Source organism: Lissotriton helveticus, chromosome 6 (genome assembly GCF_964261635.1).
Source record: "Lissotriton helveticus chromosome 6, aLisHel1.1, whole genome shotgun sequence".
Lineage (NCBI taxonomy): Eukaryota > Metazoa > Chordata > Amphibia > Caudata > Salamandridae > Lissotriton > Lissotriton helveticus.
In genome coordinates, this window is record NC_136067.1 from 384,181,766 (window position 1) to 384,205,826 (window position 24,061).

The following is a 24,061-nucleotide window of genomic DNA, read 5'->3' on the forward strand; positions in this document are numbered from 1 at the left end:
AGCAACTTAGATTCACTATCCAGTGGTGTGGTAGGGGAATGTTCTGAGATTGCCTTAGGAAGTTGAGGCCTGGGTTGCCAGACTCTCAGGAGCAGGGTGATGGGAGAGGAAGGCTGGATCCCCAGGAGCGGGCCACAGGCGGCGATCAATGGTTCTGTGCTCAGGGATGCCAGTGCAAGGCTTGGACCAGACCCTAAGAGGGACATCAGTGAGAGATTTGTTGAAGAGTAGTAAGGGTTCTGATAGGGATCACCCCAGCTGAAGCACTTGTATCAAAACACTTGTTTTGACTTGAACCCTGGGCAGCTGCAAGCTAGGACAGCAACCGCACTTTGGACCACCATTACAAAGGAAACCCCCCATTCACAATGGCCACTGTGGGAGGAGAGAAGAAGCTAGGTCCTCATACCAGTAGTCGTAGGCCATGCATTCGGCTGGTAGGTCAGTCTAGGAACAGGGATTTATTAGATCCCTCCCCCATTCGTGTTTGTCAGTAAGCCATTCAGCAAAATATGGCGGTCTCCAATTCAGCCTGTGTGACCCTGCTCAGAGATGGAACCAAGGTTGCGTGATGTCAGTGTGGCTCTGTATCGGCATCGGGAATCACAATGGGTTTGGCAGAGTTGGGAACTGTGTCATTGGAATGAACGCCCAGAGGAGATCGCAAAGTCATGGCCAGGGCCGATTCAGATCCGGCAACAGATCTCAAGGGGCCAACTGGTGGCGAATGCAAACCCGCCGGTGAAACCCCAGTCGAAGAGCGTCCCTAACCAGTGAAACCCAGAGATACACCAGATGGGTTCGACCTAACAAAACTGAGGCTCATTGCCTCATAAAACTCTCTGCATTAGGCAGGGGTTGCTACGGCTCCAGGGAACTCAGGGGAGCGTGGAGCAGACCTAGTTTTCAATGCTGGCTGCACAGGAACAACCTGGACAGCAAGGTCAGGACTTGTGGCATCATTCGCTCAAATTGTCTGAAGAATGAGGGTAACGCAGAGAAATCGGAGTTTGCTTTGACTTCTAGTGGAGCTTATCAGAAGAAGTCCTGGAGTGGGGCAAGGGCTGGCACAAGTAATGCAAGGAGTGGTCCTGAGACCTCCCATGCGAACGGGACATAGAGAAGCGTGGAGTCTAATGAAGTGTGACTAGGAGCTTCATGCGGTACAAAAGGGGATGGTGATGGACGGAGCATCTGAACCAATCAAACACTCACACCCAGTCAAAAGATCTGGGTTTGATCCATCACTGTTCTTTAGCCCACTCTGCCACCCCAGTTCAGACATGGCTATATGCAAATCAGTCTGACCCTGTGCCTCATGGGAACAGTCCAGCCCGAACTGCCAAGCCATGCCTTCCCTGGACCGGAAACAAGCTTCCGGGGACGGTTTCTGGCATTCCAGCCGTCTTCAGCCCGGCATGCTTGAATCCAGTGGCAAAGTGAGCAAGGGATTCACTTCTGAGCATACCCTGACACACTTATGGTGGCCTAGGAGCTTCATGGCTTGCTTGCGGGTAGCCTTGGGGTTCATGATCTTACACCCCTCACATGACGCAGAGTTGTGATCCCTCTCCAGGCACTACAGACATACCAAGTTGGGGTCTGTCACTGACATCTGTCAATGACAAGCAGCACAAAGGATGAACCTGGTGGGTTTCTTCAGGCACATCTGCGAAAAACAGTTGGAAAAATAGAAGGCACACTAGAATTTTTAAAAAAGGTTGAAAAAAGTGAGTCAAAAAACGACTGAAGGGAGCTCAATCGGTATCCACGCTGATGGCATGGAAAAGAAGAGACTGATGTCAGCGCGCTGGGGTGGTGCCGATACAGGCACCTCAAAAGTTATTTTCAATGCGAGAAATGCCGACACCAGGTATAGCTGAACGATGTCACCTACTGGCGTGCAAGGGGGACAGCTAGAAAAAAAAAGTTATGATCCAGCCTGATGCCTGGGAATATTCTATGGTAAGGAATCTGTGGCTTGAGGTCTCAATCAGATTAATATTTCCAGGACTAAACAATTAAAAAAAAATGCAAGCTTTATCTGCTTGGCAAACTGTATTATAAGCATGAAACAATACTAGAAATATTGAAGGTCTTATAAAAAAATAATAATAAAACCAAAGATGAACCACTGTAAATATGATCATTAAGGACACAAACCTGGAGCTTTTCATCGGTATCATCATCACTTTCATCCAGATCTTGATGATGATGTAGTCTCCATTCATATTCTACATGAACATGGGAATTGAACCGTCCAGATAATGCCTGCATAAGCTGAGAACATAATTGCAGTCACAATACCAGTCATTGATAATAACTATATTCATCAGTCAATTCATGAATATATAATGATTAATTAATTTACTGGAGGGGCTGTTGGGAGATATACATTGGAATAAAAAGTTGCTTAGCAATACCAAATGTTTGAGTGCACATGATCTCTTCACCAGGGACATACTTGCTTTAACCTTTTGCACTAGAGATTATCTTTGATTTCTGCATATCTTTAAAATATTCTAGATTTCATCACTATTCTAAAAAATCATTCCTCTACAGAGACTCCCCTTTGTGCACCTTTTCTCTTTTTGAGCTGAAAAAGAATTAATTAAATGGCCTTTACTGTATACTTTCAAACACATAATGCAGTTGATACACCAATGTTACACATACTGACAACACAATAAGAATGCAGATTTAAAATAATGATTTATATTAATAACATTTATCAAAGAGACTGAGCGCCTGTAAGCAATGAGGAAAGCTCCACTGAATAAACTAATTGATAAATTAAGACTTGTACAGGCAAAACAAAAATCAAATCCAGTCAAGGCCACCTTGAACAAACTACTGGGGCAGATATGGGCATTAGAAAATAATAAGGCACATTATGTTTAGGGATGAAATACCACTAAGGCAGGGGCAACACAAGTAGATTGTTAGGAAATTAAAAGCCACACAGATGTGAGCTTTCGCAGCAGACATGAAAAATTAAACTAGAGCGACACAGATGACTGAAGAGGGGAAGCTAAAAGTGTTTCATTCGATCTATCAAGAGCTCCATAAGGCCTCCCCAACGGAACCCCAGGTGTGAAAACAACATTCATCTTCCGTGAATCTACCTAAGCTACACGAGGCAACGATTCACCAAGGAGAAGGCCCTTAGGGTGGCTAGAGCCTTGAAGCTAGCAAAGTTTACAAACCCAGATGGTTTAACAGCTACCTTCAATGTTGCCCTCCAGCTACTACCACTATTAGTGGAGGTCTTACAGGTCTTCTGAATTACTGGGATGTCACCCCAACCCATGGAGACAATAACAGCTATGCTGAAGCTGGGTTAAGACAGCACCTTGTGTGCCTCATATCATCAGATAATTCTGTTAAACGTAGATGTGAAATTATTTACAAAGAATGTGCCCACTCGAACAGATTATTTGCCTTCAGCAATGCTCCTTCTGGTGGATAATCTATCTAATCGATTCTATTGATTCCTCACCTTAGAATATTTCCCAGGCACCTGACTAGATCCAGAAATCCTTTTCTCAGCAGTGCTCCCATGAGTGGCAAGGTGGTGGTGGTGTGTAGCTTCACGTTGACTTCGTACCACCCCAGAAATAACCTTGGCAAAAAGAACATCATCTGTTCTTCTTGGCTTTGTAGCCCTAAGTGAGAAGGGTATGCCCAGAATTAGGTCCCATGATCGTAATGCAATCGTATTCAAGCTAGCCTGGCTGATGAGGTATAATACCCCAAAACCAGTCCAAGGATGCTTATTTCTGGTCCAGGCTTGGCATTTTGGCCTGGACTGTTCCCATGGGAAGCAGGGGCAAGACTGTTTTGCATATTGCTGGGTCCAAACTGGAATGGCGTGGTGAGCAAGAAAACAATGGATTTATTCCAGATCTGTTATTGGGGGTGAATGTTTGATTTTTTTAGCATTCCATCCATCATCTGTTCCTTTTATATTTCTAATTTTTAAATGTTAAAGGAGACCATAGGGGCGTGGCCAAGATGGCGGCGGAGTAGGACGTGCTTCTTTGTCCCTCCGGCACCGCCTGGCATCTAGTGTTGTATATCACCCTACCTGGTGCCCATCCACGCCGCCGAAGGGGTGCTCCTGAGTCCTCTCGCTGTCCTGGTCCCGGCGGTGCCTTTTATTTTGGAGGTGAATTAGGGAGATTCGTCTTTTTGGAGCTGCGCGGCCCTGACGTCCCCTGGGTCCGGCCCGCCTCGTGGTGAGAGGAGCGAAGGCCTGTACGCCGCGGTGCGGCACATTCCGGGCTGTGGGCGGCCACCCCTGGTACCGGGGATTGCAAGTGAACTGTGTTGGCGGCAGCTGCAGAGTGGGGCAACCGCTGTTGGGCCCGGAGAAGCGCTGGTCCCCATATCGCGCTGGGGTCTGCCCCCGGAGAGGCTGGCGCTGCCCGTGAGCTCCCGCTGTGGGTACGGCGGTCGAGCGCCTCGGGCGGAGGTTGCCGGGCAATAGAGGTGAGGAGCGGAGGGGCGGCTGGTGGGTCGGTCCACGGTTCGGCGGACGGAGTGGGGCACCGCGCAAGTGCCCTCAGTGGTGGGACGCGAGACTAGTGACTAGTGCGGCCCCCGCCCTGGATGTGACTGCCCACTGGGCTGCGCTAACTGGACCTTGCTGCTTTGGGGCCCGGCGGCACCCTGTCCCGGCCCGCGGATCGGCGGGCGGCGGGACCCTTCCCCCCCTGCTGGCTGGGGCGCCTAGTGCTGCCGCCGCGAGGTATGTGATTTGGTCCGCAATCCAGCGGACGACGTGAGGCCACTGCAGGGGCTCTAGGTGGTGGGCCTCGATGCTGGTGGCGAGTGCAGCATAGCTGAATCCTGCTGGTCTGGGGCCCGCAGCGCTCCGCTTCGACCCGCGGATCGGCGGGCAGTGCATCAGTGCATCGATGGGGCCCTTCTCCTCTGCTGGTTGGAGCGCCCGGGGTGTGGCCACTGCGGGACTGGTGTGGGGCCTCATATCGGCCCACATTTCGGCGGGCGGAGATTTCTCGTTTTAGTGTTCCCCTGCTTAGCTTCTCACAGCATGCAGAGGACGGGAGTGCATGACGGGCTGATTGCCCGGGTAACGACCTTTGTGAGCCCGTGGATGCCCTGGTTTGACGATTGACGCAGCCACCTAGGTGGTGGGGATGTGAACGGGCAGCGGCCTGTGGAAGCCTTGTACTGGGGTGGACTTTTACGGTTGGCGGTCCTTGGGTCTGCTCCCCCTTGGCGCTGTCTGAGTGAGGGGCTTGTTGGATTGCGGGGGGCACGCCATCGGCCTGCGTATCGGCGGGCAGCATTTTCCAGCGGGGGCCCGGGTCTGGGCTGAACGGGGAGGTGAAGCGGCTGCTGGAGCCTGTTTGTGCCCCACTGGGCCCCTAGCGACGCCGCTATGTCGGCTAACAGGGGCAAGAAAGACAAGCCCCTGAAGGACTCACTACAAAAGCTGGCGAGCCGGCCTGCCTCGCAATCGGATGCCCAGTCTGCGCAGCTTGAGGATGTTGATGCGCCGGCGACTAAGGCCTTTATGCTGGAGCTCTTTGCCGCCATCAAGGAAGACATCCTACGACTCCGTTCTCAGCTCTCCTCCGATGTCCGAGAAATGCGGCGAGACATTGACGCCATTGGTGAGAGAGTGGCGACCCTAGAGGAGCACGATCTAAGCACTGCCGAAGAGATCCATCAGCTCCAGCAAGGTGTTCTCCACTTGCCGGAACAGAATCTGGACTTGCAGGCGCACACCGAAGATCTGGAAAACCGCTCGCGGAGGAACAACATCAGGATCTGAGCGGTCCCATGGAAGAGAGAGGGGGATAGCCTGCCGGAGTATGTGGCGGCGTTGTTCAGACAGATCCTGGAGGAGGGGGACGACCTTGACCTCCAACTGGACCGGGTGCATCGCGTTGACTTGCGGAGGGGGGCTAAGGCTCCACCACCAGACATTTTAGTCTGGGTCCACGATTTCCATATTAAGGAGCGGATCCTTCGCAAAGCGCGAGCTCTCCCCTCAGTGCAGTTTTGTGGTCACCAACCTACCCTTTTTCAAGATTTGGTGGCCTCCACTCTCATCAAGCGTTGTAGTTTCAAGCCAATTACCACGTACTTGCGTGAACAAGGCATCCCCTATTCGTGGGGGCATCGTTTCCGCATCATTTTGAAGTTCAAGGGTAAACTCCTGCAGCTTCGCTCTCTGGACGCAGCATATGAGACGCTGGGCTTGTAGAGGTCAGACACTCCAGCTGGACCAGCCGGGTCTCCCGCTCGGCGACACAGGCGCTCCACGGAATGGCAGAGAGTGGGGAGGTCACCCCCGCTGGGGAGGCCAGACCCTTCTGCGAGTCTTCTCGGTGGCATTGGTGACCGACAGTGAGAGTGCTCCTTGAACGCTGTTTGCTTTGCCCAGACTGGGTCGCATGGCGGCGTTGGCGGGGGGCCCTGAGGGTTAAAACTGTGATATCCGCTCTCCTTTTTGTCCTTAGTGGGAGGTGGTGCCCTGTATCAGGGTTGGGTAAGGTTCCGAATGGTGCCATGTTCCCCTTCCAGAGTGATTCTTCTGATGAACATTGGTCATCTCACAAGACTTTTTCTTCTGCTCTTCACCTTTTTTGTGGTTCTGTCTTGTTGTGGGGAGGTTGGGGAGGGTTTTGGGGAAGGGGTTGTTTTAGGGGCTCCGCATCAGTTCTCTGGGGGGTTAGGTGTAGGTTGGGGTGGCTGTGTGCTTCCGATGTGTCCCCCGGTGGCCCGGTCAGAATTTGGGTAGGGATCTGAAAATTGTCAGCTTGAATGTGCGGGGCCCAAATAACCCTGTTAAGCGCGCAGCCATCCTGTCTCTGTTGGAGAATGCAGAAGGTGATGTGTGTCTGTTGCAGGAGACCCACCTCCTCTCCAAAGATACTAAGAGGATGAAGGACAGGCGCTTCCCCGTGCAGTTATGGTCCTCAGGCCCGGCAAAGAAGCATGGGGTGGCTATCCTTTTTAGTGCTAAGGCTTACTGCAAGATCCTATCCCAAGTGGTCAATATTAAAGGACGATTCCTGGCGGTCAGGGTTCAATGGGGGACACACATTTGACAGTGGGCTCATTGTATGCACCAAACGAGCGCCAAGAGCCCTTCTTGAAGGCAGCTCTCTCCGACGTGCTAGCTTCCCAAGATGTGTTTGTGCTGGTGGGGGGGACCTGAATATAGTGATGGACTCTGGGCTGGATAGATCTGCTGCGCGTTCACACCAAGCGCAGGCCCTCTTGCAGGGAGGGAAGCAATGGTTACAAGACGGGGGCTGCATGATGTTTGGCGCACTCAGCACCCCCTAGAGCGGGACTACACATTATTCCTCAACTCATAAAACGTATGCGCGCTTAGATCACTTTTTGGCTTCGACTTCTCTCCTGCCCAATTTGTCCGAGGCGGCTATTACCCCGTGCTCTGTCAGACCACGCCCTTATTTCTGTTCAGCTTACCTGTAGTGGGCAGCGGCTGCCGTCGTTTGGCTGGCGTCTTTGAGACTCTCTCCTCAGCTCGGAGTCTGCAGTCATCCGCATTAGGGATGCTATCACCCAGTACTTCGCCACCAACGATCGGGATGGTATGTCCTTGGGGTCCGTTTGGGAGGCCCTCAAACTGGTGGTCCGGGGAGAGTTCATTGCGTTGTCCGGGACATATGCTCGGATACGTAGGGAGAAACGAACAGAGCTGGAGAGGGAGGTGGGTGACCTGGAGGCGAAACATCAGAGGACAGGGGCCCCACGCGTATGGAGGGAGTTGGAAACGAAAAAACGCATGCTGAAACACCTTGATCTGGACCGGGCGGAATATGCCCTTTTGCCACAAGTTTTATCTTAGCGGGGACAGAGGGGGCCGGATGTTGGCTCACAGGTTGAGGGCATGAGCGCAGCGGTCAGCCGTCCAGTCCATTAGGGACTCTCAAGCGGTGGAACAGACTACCTATTCTCTTATTGAAGATTCCTTCAGGTGGTTTTACCAAACCTTATATCAAGGGGAACCTTCGGACCCTGAGCGAGTAGTGGCTAATTTGGCATCATGCGGTGTTACGCCTCTCTTTCAGGTCTCGGCAGAGGCTCTGGATGCTGAGATACGTATCGAGGTCATCTCCGCGTTTGCGCGGCTGAAACGGCCAAATCCCCGGGGCCGGACGGCTTCTCAGCCATCTTTTATAAGACGTTTTGTGTGGAGCTGGCTCCCTTTTTAACGCGCCTTTTTAATTCTTTCCTAGAGGTGGGGGAGGTGACTCCCTCCATGTCGGAGGCCGCTATCACGGTCATTCCCAAGCCCGGGAAGGACCCTATGGAGTGTGGATCGTATCGCCCGATCTCACTCCTTAACATTGACGCCAAGCTCTGCGCCAGCATTTTAGCCGCACGCCTCAGCCCGTTGATGGACGGCATAATAGATCCGGACCAGGCGGGTTTTATTCCGACGCGACAGGGGGGGACAATACTAAGAGACTTCTACACCTCACTGACTTAGTTCACCGTTCTCGTGCGCAGGCCCTCTTATTATCCATAGATGCGGAGAAGGCCTTCGACCGTGTAGATTGGACGTATTTGTTTGCCGTTTTGAAAGCCTTCGGTCTGGGGGATAACTTTGTGCGATGGGTCCGCTGCCTGTATGCGGCTCCGAAGGCGGCGGTCCGGGTAAATGGTTGCAGGTCTACTCTTTTTCCTATAACTAGAGGGACAAGGCAAGGGCGCCCCTTGTCCCCGCTGCTTTTTGCGCTCTATATGGAGCCCTTTGCTCAGCGGGTGCAGTCCCACGGGGGTATTGCGGGGATTCAGTTTGGCGCGGACACGCACAAAATTAGCTTGTACGCAGAGGACGTGATTCTTTCGCTTGCGCAACCTCACTCCTCCTTGCCGCACCTGTCGACAGAACTTCACAAATTTGTTAGAGTTGCGGGATTTAAAGTTAACTTTTCCAAATCGCAGATTCTTAATGTGTCGGTCCCTGCAGCTGAAGTGCTGGATCTGCAACAGGATTTCGCCTTCCAGTGGGTTCACTCCGACATCCCGTATCTGGGAATTCGCCTTGCCCCCTCTATAGCACAGACAGCTTCCATTAATTACAAGCTCTTAGTGGACCAAACAGCCAAATCGCTGTCCGACTGGTCCCGTCTCTAGCTGGCCTGGTTTGGTAGACTGGTTGCAGTTAAAATGACGTGCTCCAGCGCATCTTGTACCTCTTTCAGATGCTCCCTCTGAGCCCTCCGCCGGGTTACATCCAGAAGCTGCAAGGGCTAATTAATAAGTTCTTATCGAATCATAAACGTCCACGGCTTGCTTTATCGTTGAGTACAGCCCCTAAGGCCAGCGGCGGGTTGGGTTTCCCCTTGCTGAAGGCCTACATCCAGGCGGCCTGTCTGCGATTCATCCTCGAATGGAACAGGCCATGGTCCAGTAAGCACTGGAACTTTATGGACCAGACGGTGGCGGGGCGCAATATTTGGCGTGAGTTGTGGCTCCCTCGGAAGCATAGAGTGTGGGGTCTTTACTCTTCCCCTGTGACGTCACCAACTATGAAGGTGTGGGACCAATTGGCGCAGCGTAAAGGTTGGACTACTTTCCCGTCGCCTATGACGCCATTGTAGACAATCCAGACTTCCAGCCTGGCTGTTCGTCCCCGATCTTTCAGCGCTGGAGGGAGGAAGGTTGCAAGAGAGTGGGCTCCTTCTTTGATCTTGATGGCCTAATCCCGCTCCCCTTGCTCCGCCGGGACTAATTCTCTCAGAGTCCGATGCATTTCTGTATTCGCAGGTAGCGCATTGGGTCACTCAACCCCCTAACGTTGCTGCTATGTCCCGCCCGCTGACAGCCTTTAAACGTTGGGTGGTATGCAAGAATGATGATCGCAAACTTATATCCGATTTGTATGCCATGATCATGGCGCGCCCCAAAGCTTTACGTACCAAAGCGCAGGTTCGCTGGGAGACAGAGTTGGGGCGCCTGCTGTCACATAAAGAGTGGGAACGGGTGTTCTACCGCGCGCACCACATCACTGCCAACGTTGCAGGTACAGAGTCAGCCTATAAGCCAGTTACCTATTGGTATTATACTCCAGCGCGTATTAAGACTTGGGATCAGAAACATTCAGGCCTGTGTTGGAGGGGATGTGGTTCCCCAGGCACCTTGACACACCTGCTGTGTCATTGCCCGAAGCAAGAGCGGTACTGGAAGGCGGTCCTTGATGACTTAGATGATGTGTTTCAGATCACGTTCCCAAGAGCTCCTAAACATGTGCTGTTTGGGCTTCCTCATGCAAAAGCGTTCCCCTTGCGCTCACTGAGGGGTAGACAGATTGCTTTGGCCTTGCTAGCGGCGCGCTTAGTCATCCTCGCACAATGCGGGCCCCCTGATTCTCCTGACCCGAAGGACTGGGTCCGACGGCTGTGGCATCTGTTAGCTATGGAGCGACTCTCGCTGTGTATGGACGGAAAGGGGGCAGACTATGCGGAATTATGGGGCCCATTCATACATCTTCTATCCAGGGATCTGCGGGAGGTAAAGTGTCCAAAGTATTTGAAGATTCTTCAACTCATTCCCTTGGAGCCTCGGGGTCCAGCCAAAAAGACTTGAGTGGTCTGAGTGGTGCTAGGGGGAGGGCGCGGCTTGGAGTGTAAGTGAGTAGATAAGACTGATGCGGAGGAGGGTGGTGGGAGGCGGGGGGAGGTGTAGGGGTGGGGGGTTTCTTTTGTCTTTGTTGTTCCTGTTCTTATAATTGATTGCAGTAGATTGGTAATTGTACTGGCTGCTTCTCATGGCATTGCATTCTCTTTCGCGGGGTCGCCCTCCGGGTTGTAGGCCTGAACGCTGTGTTTATTGATAATGGATCTTGCTCTGCCGGCCAGCGGATGTAGGCAGCTGAGCTGTGTTATAGGATGTTCTGCTGCTAAATAAAAATGGTTGATTCTAATAGAAGACCATAGAATACAGATGTGGGGAGAAATCGTCAGTTTGATAGAGTATCTGCATCAAAGAGCACAACCAAATGTAAGTGACGTGTTCTTCTAATGAGGGGTTCTCCAAAGTTGGTCCTCGAGGGCAGGATACTGAACGGATTTTTAATAAAACTACATTTCTCTAAATGGGGATATTCTAAAAATCTGGCGTGGATCCAGCCCTCCAGGACCGACTTTGGTGAACCCTGTTGTCATAGATAACACAGATTCATCACCTTATAACAGATACCAAAGCAGTACCTCTCTGTCTGGAGTGCCTGTGGAGTGGACTCAGACAAACCAGTTCTGCAGCACTGGGTGGGTGAAGTATTCTTCCCACTGGATCTGGCCATGAAGGTTGTAAGGCCCTGTAAATGTATGCTCTGACATCCACATCACAGCCTGGCAGATGCCAAGGACAGGCACTTGGTGAGCATCCTTAGCTCTGGTGTAATAGGAAATTGCAGTGGCTGCTTCTCAGCCAGTCCAGAGCAGATATCGATGCCTTGCCAGGGTCCTCTTGTGGACAGGCTTCTGTTTCTTTGCCCCAGAATGCAAACAAAAACTGACTATCCACAGGGAGTTCCTTGTTACGATCAATGTAAAAGCCTAAAGTCTCGATGGTGTGTATAGCCAATGGAACCTCTCCTCCTCTTTGGATGGGGCGAGGAGGAGCAAAGAGGGCAGGAAGAAGGATTCCCTACATGAAAAGGAGTCACAACTTTAGGCAAGAATGACATACGAGTCTTCAGCATTAACTTCTCTGAGGTGGTGTATGGTATTTGCACTGAAAGTGCCTGGATTTCACTCAAGTGACATGCTTTCAATGAGGAAGACAGTCCTCAAAGTAAGGCGGTTCAGCCAACAACTATGCATTGGCTCTAAGGGTGTATACATAGGAAAAGTCAATATCCAGTTAAGGTCCCACTGCAGCTAGGGAGGGAACACATGTACCAACACTTTAATAAATCTCACCAAAACAGGTGACTGAAACTACTGGCTGGTATCTAAGAACCTGGTGACATGAGCCCTCCGATGTGAACCACTACCGCGCACCTAATCCGATCACTCACCAGTGATGCTAGATATGGACATGCAAGGCCAGGCAGCAGCAGCTTTCACATGGAGCTTCCCCCCTACTCTTTACTGGACCCTGTATTTAGAGAAGACTTAGCCAAATCAACAGAAGATTTATTTACCGACAATGTGGGGTCTGTAGACAAATTTATATACACATATATATATATATACATATATATATATAAGTGATCACTATCTCTGAACATGCAGAGGTAGTGAAATCACTGAGTGGAAGACTATCTCTATTGGAGAAGGAGCTAGCGTAACTGCAAAAGCAGCACTAGCAAACGGGGGAAAACTCACTACTAGGAGACATAAAAATGAGAATGACAGAGTATCATGATATAGCGAACAGTGAAGTAAAACATATGAGCAAATACATTATGGCCAGAATATTTGGAGAGGGTGAGCGCCCTGAGCAGCACTAGCCGCAATGTTGCCAAAGAGAGGAACGAGGAAATTAAGGAAATCCTAGACGAAGAAGGGGAAACACAGAACATTGAGGACACTACAGCACACACGTTCCGTAGATACTACGGAGACCTATACTGTTCATGTATAGAAAATAGACGCAGAAAGTGTAAATTACTGCTTAGAACATATAAAAATGACGTGTCTAACCACAGAACACAGGGAGCAGCACCAAATGGCTCTATTGCAATCATCTGAGGTAAGAGCACCCATTGCGAGTCTGCAGCCTGGTAAGGCACCTGAGGCAGAGGGACTAACAGTGTCCTTTTACAAGGCTTACCAAGATTTTTTAATTCCACACTTAGTCACGTTGTTTGAAGAAATGGTGCAGTCGGGCATTATGCCTCCCTCTATACGTGAAGCCATAATCATAACGATCCTAAAACCAGGTAAGCCCCAAAATGCGCGCTCTTCGTATAGATCACCCTCACTACTAAATGCTGACACCAAGTTGCATGCCAAGATCCTAGCGAACAGATTGGCCCCATTATTACTCGAGTTGATACATCGGGAACAATCCGGATTTATCCCTGGGTGAAGCAAAATATCTAATCTCTGCACCATCCTTGATGTGATACAGCAAATAAACACTGAAGTCAAGCCAGATGCCATTTTTCTTGATGCAGTGAAAGCATTTTACTCAGCCGAATGGTCTTTCCTGAAAGCAGTTCTGCGCCTAGTGGGAGAAGTCTACCTAAAACTAGTAGAAATACTATATACGGAGCCAATAGCAGGAGTCGGGGGTGGGAAATACAGTTACAACGCAGTTATGTATCACTATAGGCACCTGTCAAGGGTGCCCCTTCTCCCCTTTACTATATGCCCTAGTGCTGGAACCACTAGCGTGTGCTATGCGGGAATATCACGGCCACAGAGACATATGGTTTCCCAATTATAGATTCATAATCTCAGCATATGCGGACAATACATTAATATACCAGCAAAATAGATAAAAAAGGAACCCTGCCAGAGTGTAGATTACAGTCCCGCAAGGGATCCTTTGTTTTAAATAAAGGTGACAAAAATGAACATCAGAGCCAGGTACACATCACACAATTTTCATTTTGTTATTTCTTGTTTATTTGTTAATCTGTTTAGATATTTTCAAGTAGCATGGGTTACGATCTGATCCCTATGCTGTATTAAATAAAAGGAGGAAAAAACAACCTCTCATAAGATAAATTTACAATATATATACATGTCCCATACACTCCCAGGCAACCATACTAAAGTCACACTCACTTTCACACTGATAAAACCAATCACATCCACAAACCTTTATACATTACACTCATACTGGTACAGCCAAGCCTGCAGTAAAGATGAAATACATTAATATACGTCTGGGATCCGGAGGAAAACTTCAACCCTATTCTTAGAGAGGTGGTACGATTCAGAGGACTGACGGTACTCCGCATCAACTGGGAGAAGTGTAGTGTTTCCCCTCACCTCGGTTGCAAAACCTACACCACTTGAATTCCCTTTGTCCTGGTTGATGGAACCAATCAGGTATCTAGGCATTCAGATCCATACGGATCCTGCAACAGTTGTATTGGCAAACTACGGCACTGCGATTACGAAAATGGAAAGAGACATAGATCTAGGATTAAACCTCCATTATCCCTACTAGGGAGTGTTGAAATTATGAAAATGGTGATTCTGCCTAGGTTTCTATTCCTATTTCAAAATATTCCAATACATTTATCACTACACGGAGATCTCACCTAATTAAACTTGTTTGGGCCGATAAGCAGCCGAGAGTGAAATGGGAAACGCTTACTATGCCATATGACATGGTAGGACTCAATGCTCCAGATTTGGAGTCATACAAAGTTGTGCAGAGCTCTTATGGACACTACTGGCTGCACGGATCACAAGACCTGCCATATCTCTACATAGAAAGAGATGCAGCAGACCCCTGCAAGCTCCCACAAACACTATTCTCTACCCCTAAATGGCAGCATGGTGTCTTTGACTCTTTGAATACTACAACTCAAAACTGGTGGACCCTTCTGGAGAAACAGGCCAGATCAGTGCTGTATTCGCCACATACACCGGTAAAATGGTGCTCCTGGCTTTAAATAGGAAAGGAACTAGAAGTAATACAATTGTTAGGGGCTGTAGCGATCACCAAAATGGGAGACCTATTCAAAGATGGGGTGGTGAAGAGCTGGGAGGACGTGGGAATGGAATTAGAACACCAAACAGTCTTCACCCGCTTTCATTACTACTAGTCAGACATATGCTACGCGAATGGTTGGGAGACGACATGCTAGAGCCCCCAGCCATGCCAGCACTTTCATCCCTAATAAAAGAAACCACCCCTACTAAATTAATAGATGCGCTGAACAAAATACAAACGTCATACATTTGGCATGGCACTACCCGGAGATAATGGCGTTTTGGACAGAAGTTATGTCAGCGATAGGGAAGATAACAGACACGACACTGGAGGAGAACCCACTGATAGCATTACTAGGATATAGTAAGACAATAGGCAGAGCAAACTGAAAATTGATATCTTTTGGTAAGCTACCGGCAAATCGCAGGGTAGCGATGAGATGGGCTAGAGGCCCAGCACTGACTCTTAAAGAATAGCATAATGACATGCTGTATTGCAATACCCAATCAGAAGCATATAACAAATTGTTACCCCACCAGAACAGACCCAAAACATATGGGGAGCTTACCAAACATATTCAGTAGGAACAAATGAAGGAAAGTTAGAGGCCACCAAAGCCCCAACACCATGAACTCAGCATTAGGTAACACAGAGCAGTACCTTCCAGAATGTACTTATGATAGACCACTGCAGAGAGATACAATGCTATAACAGTAATGATAAAATAAACTGTCCCAATATATATTGGAGAGGGACTGTAAAGCTTTTGAGTTGTGTACAGGCCAAGAACTATACTAGAAATGATATCACGTTAAGAACACGGATGTCTCTACACAACAGCATGACAACAGATGTAAATGTGAAGCTATTACATGTGCTTGTTATATCTACAAGTGACTGTAACCTTCATCTGGTTACTTATGTATTGTATTTTTTCATTTCACTAATAAAACTAATAATAATAATTTTTTAAAAAGGCAGAAGAAAATAAAGGCGTGCAGCTGCTCGAAAGTGGACTGTGCTATAAAATAAATAAATAAGCGTGGGCATGAAAGTGAAAGGGACCAGCGCCCTAAATTAAATAAATAAGCGTGGCCGCAATAGGTAAAGCGGACCACGCTGTAAATGAAATAAATAGATTAGTAAGAACCATGTAAAAAGGGTGGCGTGCTGCAACGTCGTGGGCAGAATAGGGGAAGATCATTAAAGAAAATGGTACTCACCGACAACATAATGCAGACAATGTAACAATACAAGTAAAAATTCCAGTCCTTAAGGGAGGTTACAAATGCAGACAAGACAGTATTAAGGAGGGACTACTAAGCCTAGTCACAAATTAAAAGCAACGATTTAGAAAGGACAGTAAAATGAGCCAATTTAAAAGATTGTTGGGAAATGGGCGAAGCTTCTATTCTATACCTCAATACAACATGCCTCGCAAAGCAGAGCATGCGCTGCCCAGGCTCAACCTAATAATAATTCAAATAGTTTGCTTGTAACAGGTCAATACAGAATGTGCCGCAACAAGCCACACACTTGTTCCAAAACTGGGCATACACAGATTTTCTAAATGGGCATTTTCTTGCCAGAATACTATCCAGAAGAGCGAAGGAAATTAGTTGCCATAGCTAAATCGCCACAAATGGAGGTGTTGAAATGGGAAGCCAAGGTTAAAATATCTGCCCTGTTGCTCAGACAGTATATCTTTCAGAAGCAGCAGCTTAATCAAAGGACAGATGCTCATGCCCAGAGGTTCTGGTGCCACACCTTCCTGGTGTAATTCAGAGCTATTAGGAGGACTTGGGGCCAGATTCCTCAAAACTTGACCCAGGAGAGGTAGAGGCTGAAAGGCATAGAGGAGTCCCAAACCCCACTCTAGGAGGAATGTGTCTCTGAGAGAGAGAGCGGCCTTAGTACTCTACTGTGTAAAAATGTTAACATTGCGCATTGTCAAAGGTGGTAAAAAGACCAAGCCAGGCTTCTCTCATTGCTCTACTGCCCTGCTCCGCCTCTGGAGATGCAAACTGCGCAGGCCTGGGTGCAGTACCCAGCCCTAATGCAGCGACAGAAGATCCCCTTGAAGCTGCAGCTTGGTCGCAAGATAGATACTCATGCCCCGGAATTACTGGTCCCACACTCCCCTGGACCAATCTAGTGCCACTAGGAGACTTGGGCCCATTCGTTCCTAATCTTCAGAACTGTGGACAGGACAGGCAGTGACGAGAAGGCATACAGAAGTCCCTAACTCAGCTTTGAACAGAAGGTGTTTCAGAGAGACAGCTGTCTTGAAAACTTCAACGCGCAAAACAGCTGACATTGTGCACCCTCAGCTGTGGCGAAAAGATAGAGCCAGGGTTCTCATCATTGATGGAAGACACCCATTCAGGGTTAACTGGCATTTGTGATCCACTAGGCATTGGTGACTGAGTTCATCCAGCCTGGCTTTTAGCGATCATGCCATGTTGTTTACTGTTTATCCCCTATCACTTCCAGAGGCAGTGAGCCTTCTGGCACAGAACCAAAGACCCCACTCCGCCATGCTTGTTACGATACCACTTGGCGGTGGTGTTGTCTGTGAGGACCTGGACTAGCTTCCTTCAGATGGTTGGTAGGAAGACCTCTAATGCCAAGCGGGTCGCCTGTAACTCCAACAAATTAATGAGTCCACCCCTTTCAGTGATGCATCCATCACCGAGGTCAGGGTAGGGTAAGGAGAGAAATGTGCCACTGACCCAATCGTGGTCTATCAGCCACCAATGCAGATATTTTGTAATCTCCTCCAAAATTGCAAGCATTTAGGTAAGTATCTCTGAGCTGTGCCTACTGGAACTTTAGATCCCACTGCAGAGCCCACATGTGCTCTCTCATGTGGCTGACTTTGAGGATGCAGAAAGCCAAAAGTGACAGTTGCCTCAACAATATCCTCACTGGGATCTAGGTCAGAGGCTGAAACATCTGGATCATAGTCTGAATGTCCTGAACACTTGGTTACTGTGGAAGGTATGAAACTGCATCCTATCCAGGGTGGCTTTGAAAACTGGGAGAGTGTGCAAAGGAGTGTGGTGTGACTTCGGCACACAGATAGTGGCCACCAACAATGTTAAGAGGTTCACCATTGTATTGAAGTGGTGCATGACTGCCTGGGACACGTCTGCTTTTAACAGCAAATTATGAAGGTAGGGGAAGACTAGCACACCGACCTCTTAAGGTGGGTTGTGACCACCACCATCACTTTCGTAAAAATTCGAGGGACCAGGCCAAAAGTGAGCAAAGCAAACTGAAAATGCTCCAGGCCCACAGTGAACTGAAGATAGGAACCCTGAAGGTGGTCCAAAGCTAACATACAGTATCCAGGGTCCAGGGCAGACAAAACCTGGGCCACAGTGAGCATCTAGAATTTGTCCTCCTTAGGAATGCGTTTAAGGTGCAGAGATAAAATAGGATGAAGGCGTCTGTCCGTCTGAACAAGGATGTAACAAGAATAGCACCCAGTTCCTACTTCTTAGGCCGTATTCTTCTGTCTGGCTCCTTTGGCCAAAAGGGCCAGCACTACCTGCTGCAAAAAGGGCATGTGGTCCTCTATTAGCCGGATTGAAGGGTGGAAGGCGCGGCTGGTTTACAATGAAATGAAAAAGCGTAGCACCGCTGGGAAATTTGGAAGACCCACGTGTTCTAAGTGATGTCTCGTCACCCTTGGAAGAAATGGTTCCGGACTCCTAAAACGAGGGTTTGTGTCAAAAAGGACACACTAAAGTCATTTTGCGGTTTTGGTTCCTGGAGAGGAAGGACTAAGCTCTCCGAACTGTCCCCAATGCCATGAGCTTTGTTTCTAGCAGCTGTGGCGTTAGCCACCAAAGGGCTGAAAAGTGTGTTGTGGCAGCAGCATCTGGAGTTGGTGATATATAGTGTAGAAGTGAAGGAGAGGAACCCTTGGTAAAAGTGTGTGGTAGGAGCACACAACCCCAAATAAATGATCTGCGGCATGACATTCTTTAAATCATTCCAGGGCCAAGGTAGTATTCTCATTGAAAAGGCAAGAGCCGACCAATGGCATGCCCATCAAGGATGCTGCTTATCACCCCTGAGTAGCCCATAGACCTCATCCAGGAGTGGCGCAGAACCACCACACTTATGCCGATTGCTAGATCCAAGCAATCAGTCGTGGTAAGGCTAGACTGTGTTGGACCTGTCTGCCTTAGGGTAGTCCCTCCTATTTTTTTAGTCCCCTTTTTGCCCCTCAAATCCCTTAATTTTTATGTCCACTGATTTTTTTGCGGTGTTGGCTAGGGGTTAGATGCTCTTTGACCCTCGTAGTCCTTTTCCCTGAGGCCTAGGTGCCTCTTCTGACTAGATATGCCAGACCCACAAAATGGTCGCCATTAACTGTCATAACTGTCACCTCTAGATAAGGGACCATAGGGTTACACTAAGAAGGTACTAGAACCTTCTGGAGGGTTCTGATGGCCAGGGCTAGCCTATATAAGGCCAGAACCAGAGCGGCCATTTTAGAGTGCTGGGCAGAGAAAGTGTGAAGTGGGACTGGTCAGGAGTAAGGCGACTTAGTGAGGAGGAGCATGCACTGAGATGGGAGAGATCGACCTTCGGGCAGGCTGCCCTTCTATGCTGACGTGCCCCCTTGTCTGTCTACCGAACCCTGCCTGCTCCGGAATACCCAACGAGGAGTGAGGAGAGGAGTGAAGCTGACCCTGGCGTGTCACCGCCTCCGTGTATTAATTGGACCTCTCTGCTATTTGGGGAAAAACTTCCTGACTGGGCCACGAGTTCGGCCCCCACCCCTGCTGAGGCGCTGTGTGAGGTCGCGACTGCGGGTGCTGTGAGAAAAAGCTTACCGCACAGCTGATCTGCTCAGCGGTCAAATCGTCCCTCGAAAAGGCTCCGGTGACGAGCGAGGAGGCGTGGAAGCGCCGGAAGAGGTCGGCTGCAGGAGGACCCCAGTGACGCGTGAGGAGGCGTGGAAGCGCCGGAAGAGGTCGGCTGCGGGAAGACCCAGTGACGCGTGAGGAGGCGTGGAAGCGCCGGAAGAGGACGACTGCAGGCGGAGCCCTGAGGGAGGAGTCGGTGAGGAGGAGTGCACGGAAGTCCGCCCTACGCTGCAGCGGGAGCGGGTTGCGCTCTGTGGAACGCCTGCTGGTCTGCCAGGAAGCGCCGAGTGCTGCCGAGTGACACGCACGATAGGGCGCCTGCTCGCCTGACAGGGGAGTGAGAGCAAGGAAACCCTTTCCATCGAGAAAGAAGAACTCTAAGAGAAAGGGGGGGTTGACTGGAACACATGAGCTACACGGCCAAGTAAGCTGGGAAGGTGGGGGGAGCAGCAGGACAAGCCCGAAGTCTGTCAAGAAAGGAGAACTGGGCAGCACTGCATCTAGCCTATTCAGTAGCTACTACTCAGTACAGCACTGGCTGGTTCCAGGGTTATCTAAGAAAAAGGGGGTCTGCTGGGGAAAAGAAATATAACAAGCCAGCTGATTCACCTTAGTTGCTAGTGGGGACTCCTCAGGGCAAGGCTGCACATGTGTAAGACGTAGACTCTTCTTTTGTTGAGGGGTTTGACCTGATCTAAGGCAATGTGATTTCATTTGCCTGTTCTCTTCCAGCTACAGTTGTGTGTAACCTTCTTCAACCATAACAGAAGAAAGGGTTCTCTGACCGGTGGGGTTATCTAGTAAATTGTTAACCTTGAGTCATCTGGGGAACAGTTCATGCCAGCCTGCTTTTCTTGAAATAAAATACATGGTGGGATGGTTTAACTGTATGGTAAAAGTCGGGCTTCAGGAGGAGGTATAAAAGCGATTACTGGAGAACTTTAATGTTGCACATAAGCTGTTGAAAGATGTAAATGTTTACCTGGTCAATGTAGAAAAGAAATGGGATTGTGAAAACTCAATTACATTAAATTGTGGTATAGTTGGAAAACGAAGGAACTAAGAGAACTTTTATAAAACAGCTCGTATTTTTCCAAAATTGGTGTAGTGTCCTTATTTTTGAGTGGATGGATGTTATGTTATTGAAGGGTGTGACGCAAACTTAGCACATGTTCCTTGGAGTTAGGCCTGCCCACTTAGTGCCAAGCTACCTTATGTGACTTGGGGTTCCCTAGGTCCAACATAATTGGTGTCCAGCGGTGGGATACGAACTGTGTTTGCGTCTACTCTGAAGTAACAAAGCATCCCCCACAGGCCTACACCTGGAGTTTTCTCCTGGCGGACTTCCCAATTCCTACTTTTGCTTTTTCTAAATTTACTCCTGGTGGTGGGTGGAGGTAGCTTCGAATTGTCCCTTTTGAATTTATTCTTTTTGTGTGCTTGTCCATACCTTACTCTTCAGCAAAATGGAATTTGCTCTGGAAGAAATGGAAACTTATTCTGTAGCCCAGCTTAGAGACTTTTGCCAAAAGATGGGAGTGTTTTTTAAGCGTGGTGCGAAGAAGGGGGAACTCCAGACCAGTTTGAGGGCTTGGGTGGCAGCACATGGGGAAGAGAAGGAGGAGGAAGAGGGGACGGACCGGGACACAGTCATAGAGGTAGAGGGATTGTTCCATCCTGAGATGGGAAACCTACTTCCAGGACCAATGACCTACTCAAGGAAGGGTAGTAGTGTCTCCGGAGGAAGCTTGACCGAAGCTGAACAAATGGACAGGAGGGAGAAAAGACAATTAAAGTTGGAATTAGCCAAATTGGAACAGGGGAGGGAGGAACAGAGGATGGCTCATGAGATAAAACTGAGAGAGCTAGAACTCAAGGCCCTACAGTTAGGGCCCTCCAATTCTCCGAATGGTGGCAGCGAAACCAAAGAATTAACCAGGGAATCCAGACCCTACCTACCTAAAGACATAGTTGCTAGCTACAGCTAAGGGGATGACATCGCCAAGTGGCTGGCTGCCTATGAGGTCTCCTTAAGAGCCCATGGGATCCAGGAGAAACACTGGGGGGGGTGGTTTATACAAGTACATGCCTCCTACTGGACGGGATACACTATTGGCCCTAGAGCAGGATGAGCAGACCCACTACCCCACCATGAAAGTGGCGCTGATTAAAAAGTTTGGGCTGACCCCAGAGAAGTACAGGCAAAAGTTCAGGGGGAGTCACAAATTAAGCACCCAAAACTGGGTGGATTTCCTGGACTATGCAAGGAAGGCATTGGAGGGCTGGATACAAGGCAGCGAGGTGAGGGACTATGAGGGGTTATATGACCTTTTTCTCAAAGAGCACCTACTCGAGAAATGTTTTCCCGAGCTGCGCCAACACCTGGTGGACAGCAAGCTGACTAACCCCTGGAAGCTTGCAGAGGAGGCGGACATCTGGGCAAGTACCCGGGTGTCCTCAAAGGGGACTGGAGGGGATTCCCAGAGGACCGGACAGGGCACCCCCCAGAAGAAGGAGGGGGGAGATAAAAAGCGGGAGTTCTCTAAAGGTCCCCAAAATAGTTTCCAGAGTAAGGGAACAGGTTTCACCCCTAAGGCTAACCCGCCCAGAAACCCTCATCCTGGCCAAAGCCAGCAGCCAAGGGTTGTCCACTGCTTTGAGTGTGGTGGTGTTGGACATTATAAGGGAGATGTCAAGTGCCCAAAGAGACCACCCCCTCCCACCGGAGGAAAATCCCCGGGAGTAGCTAGTGTAGCGCTCGGGGAGGAGTTGCCCTTAGATAAGGGGGGTGAGTGGGCGGGTGTCACCTTAGTGTCCCTGGGAGATCGGGAGATGGTTCCTAAGATCCAGGTGCCCCCAAATACTACCAAGTATGGGCAGTGGATCACCATCAATGGCCAGAGAGGGGAGGCTCTGAGAGATACAGGAGCCAGTATGACTATGGTAAGGAGTCAACTGGTGTCTCCAGAGCAGGTGATTTCCAATGTACTCCACCCTGCCGCGATGGCTGACGGCAGAATGGGCCACTACCCTGTGGCCGAGGTTCCCTTTGAGTGGGAAGGGGTTGCAGGTTCACTTCGAGTTGCCGTAAGCCCTGCCGTGCCAGTCGATTGTCTGTTAGGGAATGACATGGAGCACAACGCTTGGAGAGAGGTGGAATACCGGACTCATTCGGAGATGCTGGGTACACCTGACTAGGCCTGTGTAAGCACAAGGTCTGCGACTGCCCAGAGAGGGAGTTCGCCTGGGTTGGAGCCTGGAACAATGGCCCAGCCCGCTGCCAAAAAGGGACAGACCCGAAGTCAGGAGAAGCCTGCTTCGGTTTCCACGCCCCATGTGACAGATCGGCCACCTGCGGTGGTGAGCCAGGAGTCCGTGGAGGGGGAAATAGTCTCTCTGGAGGACCTACCCATCCCTGCTGAGTGGCATGTGGAGGGAGGGCCTACCAGGGAGGAGCTCTGTAAGGGCCAGAAGGAGTGCCCTACCCTTGAGGGGCTGAGGCGACAGGCTGAAGCCCAGGCAGCAGGGAATGTTGCAGGACACTACCAGGAAGAGGTGTGGCGCCGCGGCCAGGGCGACCGACGCTGGAATCTGGGGATCACGGTTCGATCCCCGGCTCCGACGGCAGGTTAGCCCAGCACCATGTGACTCTGGGCAATAGCTTGCTTAATCTTCCCGACAGCCCCCAGCGCCTAGAGACCCTAACGGGTGATTGTGCGCTTTACAAATGTGGATTATATTATATTATATATATACCACATTTACTGGGAGGACGGACTCCTCTACAGTGAACCCAAGGTACCTTTACCCGGTTTGTCCAGGGCCTTGGTAGTCCCTCAACGATACCAAGCTTTTCTGTTAGAATTGGCTCATGAAATACCCTTGGCAGGACACTTAGGTCAGGACAAGACGTTTGCCCGGCTTGTCCCCCACTTTTACTGGCCTCAGATGAAAGTGGCGTCTGACACCTACTGTCGGACATGTGTATCCTGTCAAGCCAGTGGGAAGACAGGGGTGAAGCTGAAAGCTCCCCTGGAACCACTACCTGTCGTTAGCACCCCCTTTGAAAGGGTGGGCATCGACATTGTGGGGCCATTGGATCCACCAACTACAGCTGGTCACAGGTTTATCCTGGTTCTGGTGGATCACGCCACACGGTACCCAGAGGCAATTCCTTTGAGGACCGTCACTGCACCTGTTGTGGCTAGGGCTCTGATGGGGATCTTTACCCAAGTGGGTTTCCCCAAGGAAGTTGTGTTCGACAGGGGGACCAACTTCATGTCAGCATACATGCGGGCAATGTGGAAGGAGTGTGGAGTGAGCTACCGGTTCACCACTCCCTACCACCCCCAGTCAAATGGACTGGTAGAAAGGTTTAGCAAGACCTTGAAAGGCATGATCAGAAGTCTGCCTGAGAGCCTGCGGAGGAAATGGGATGTCCTCCTACCCTGTTTGCTATTTTCTTACAGGGAAGTACCGCAGAAGGGAGTGGGCTTCAGCCCCTTTGAGCTTCTGTATGGGCACCCTGTACGTGGACCTCT

The 24,061-nt window shown here is 49.9% G+C and overlaps 1 protein-coding gene across 4 annotated transcripts in view; it reads right to left on the bottom strand.

Moving 5' to 3' along the window:
- The window catches only part of ASAP2 (ArfGAP with SH3 domain, ankyrin repeat and PH domain 2), a 1,060,322-nt gene that overhangs the window by 181,796 nt on the left and 854,465 nt on the right, over window positions 1-24,061 (bottom strand). For all 4 annotated transcript variants that reach the window (XM_078647831.1, XM_078647829.1, XM_078647830.1 and 1 more), the window contains exon 21: window positions 2,164-2,280. In XM_078647831.1, the coding sequence (XP_078503957.1) occupies window positions 2,164-2,280 (117 nt within the window). The remainder of the gene's footprint in view (window positions 1-2,163; window positions 2,281-24,061) is intronic.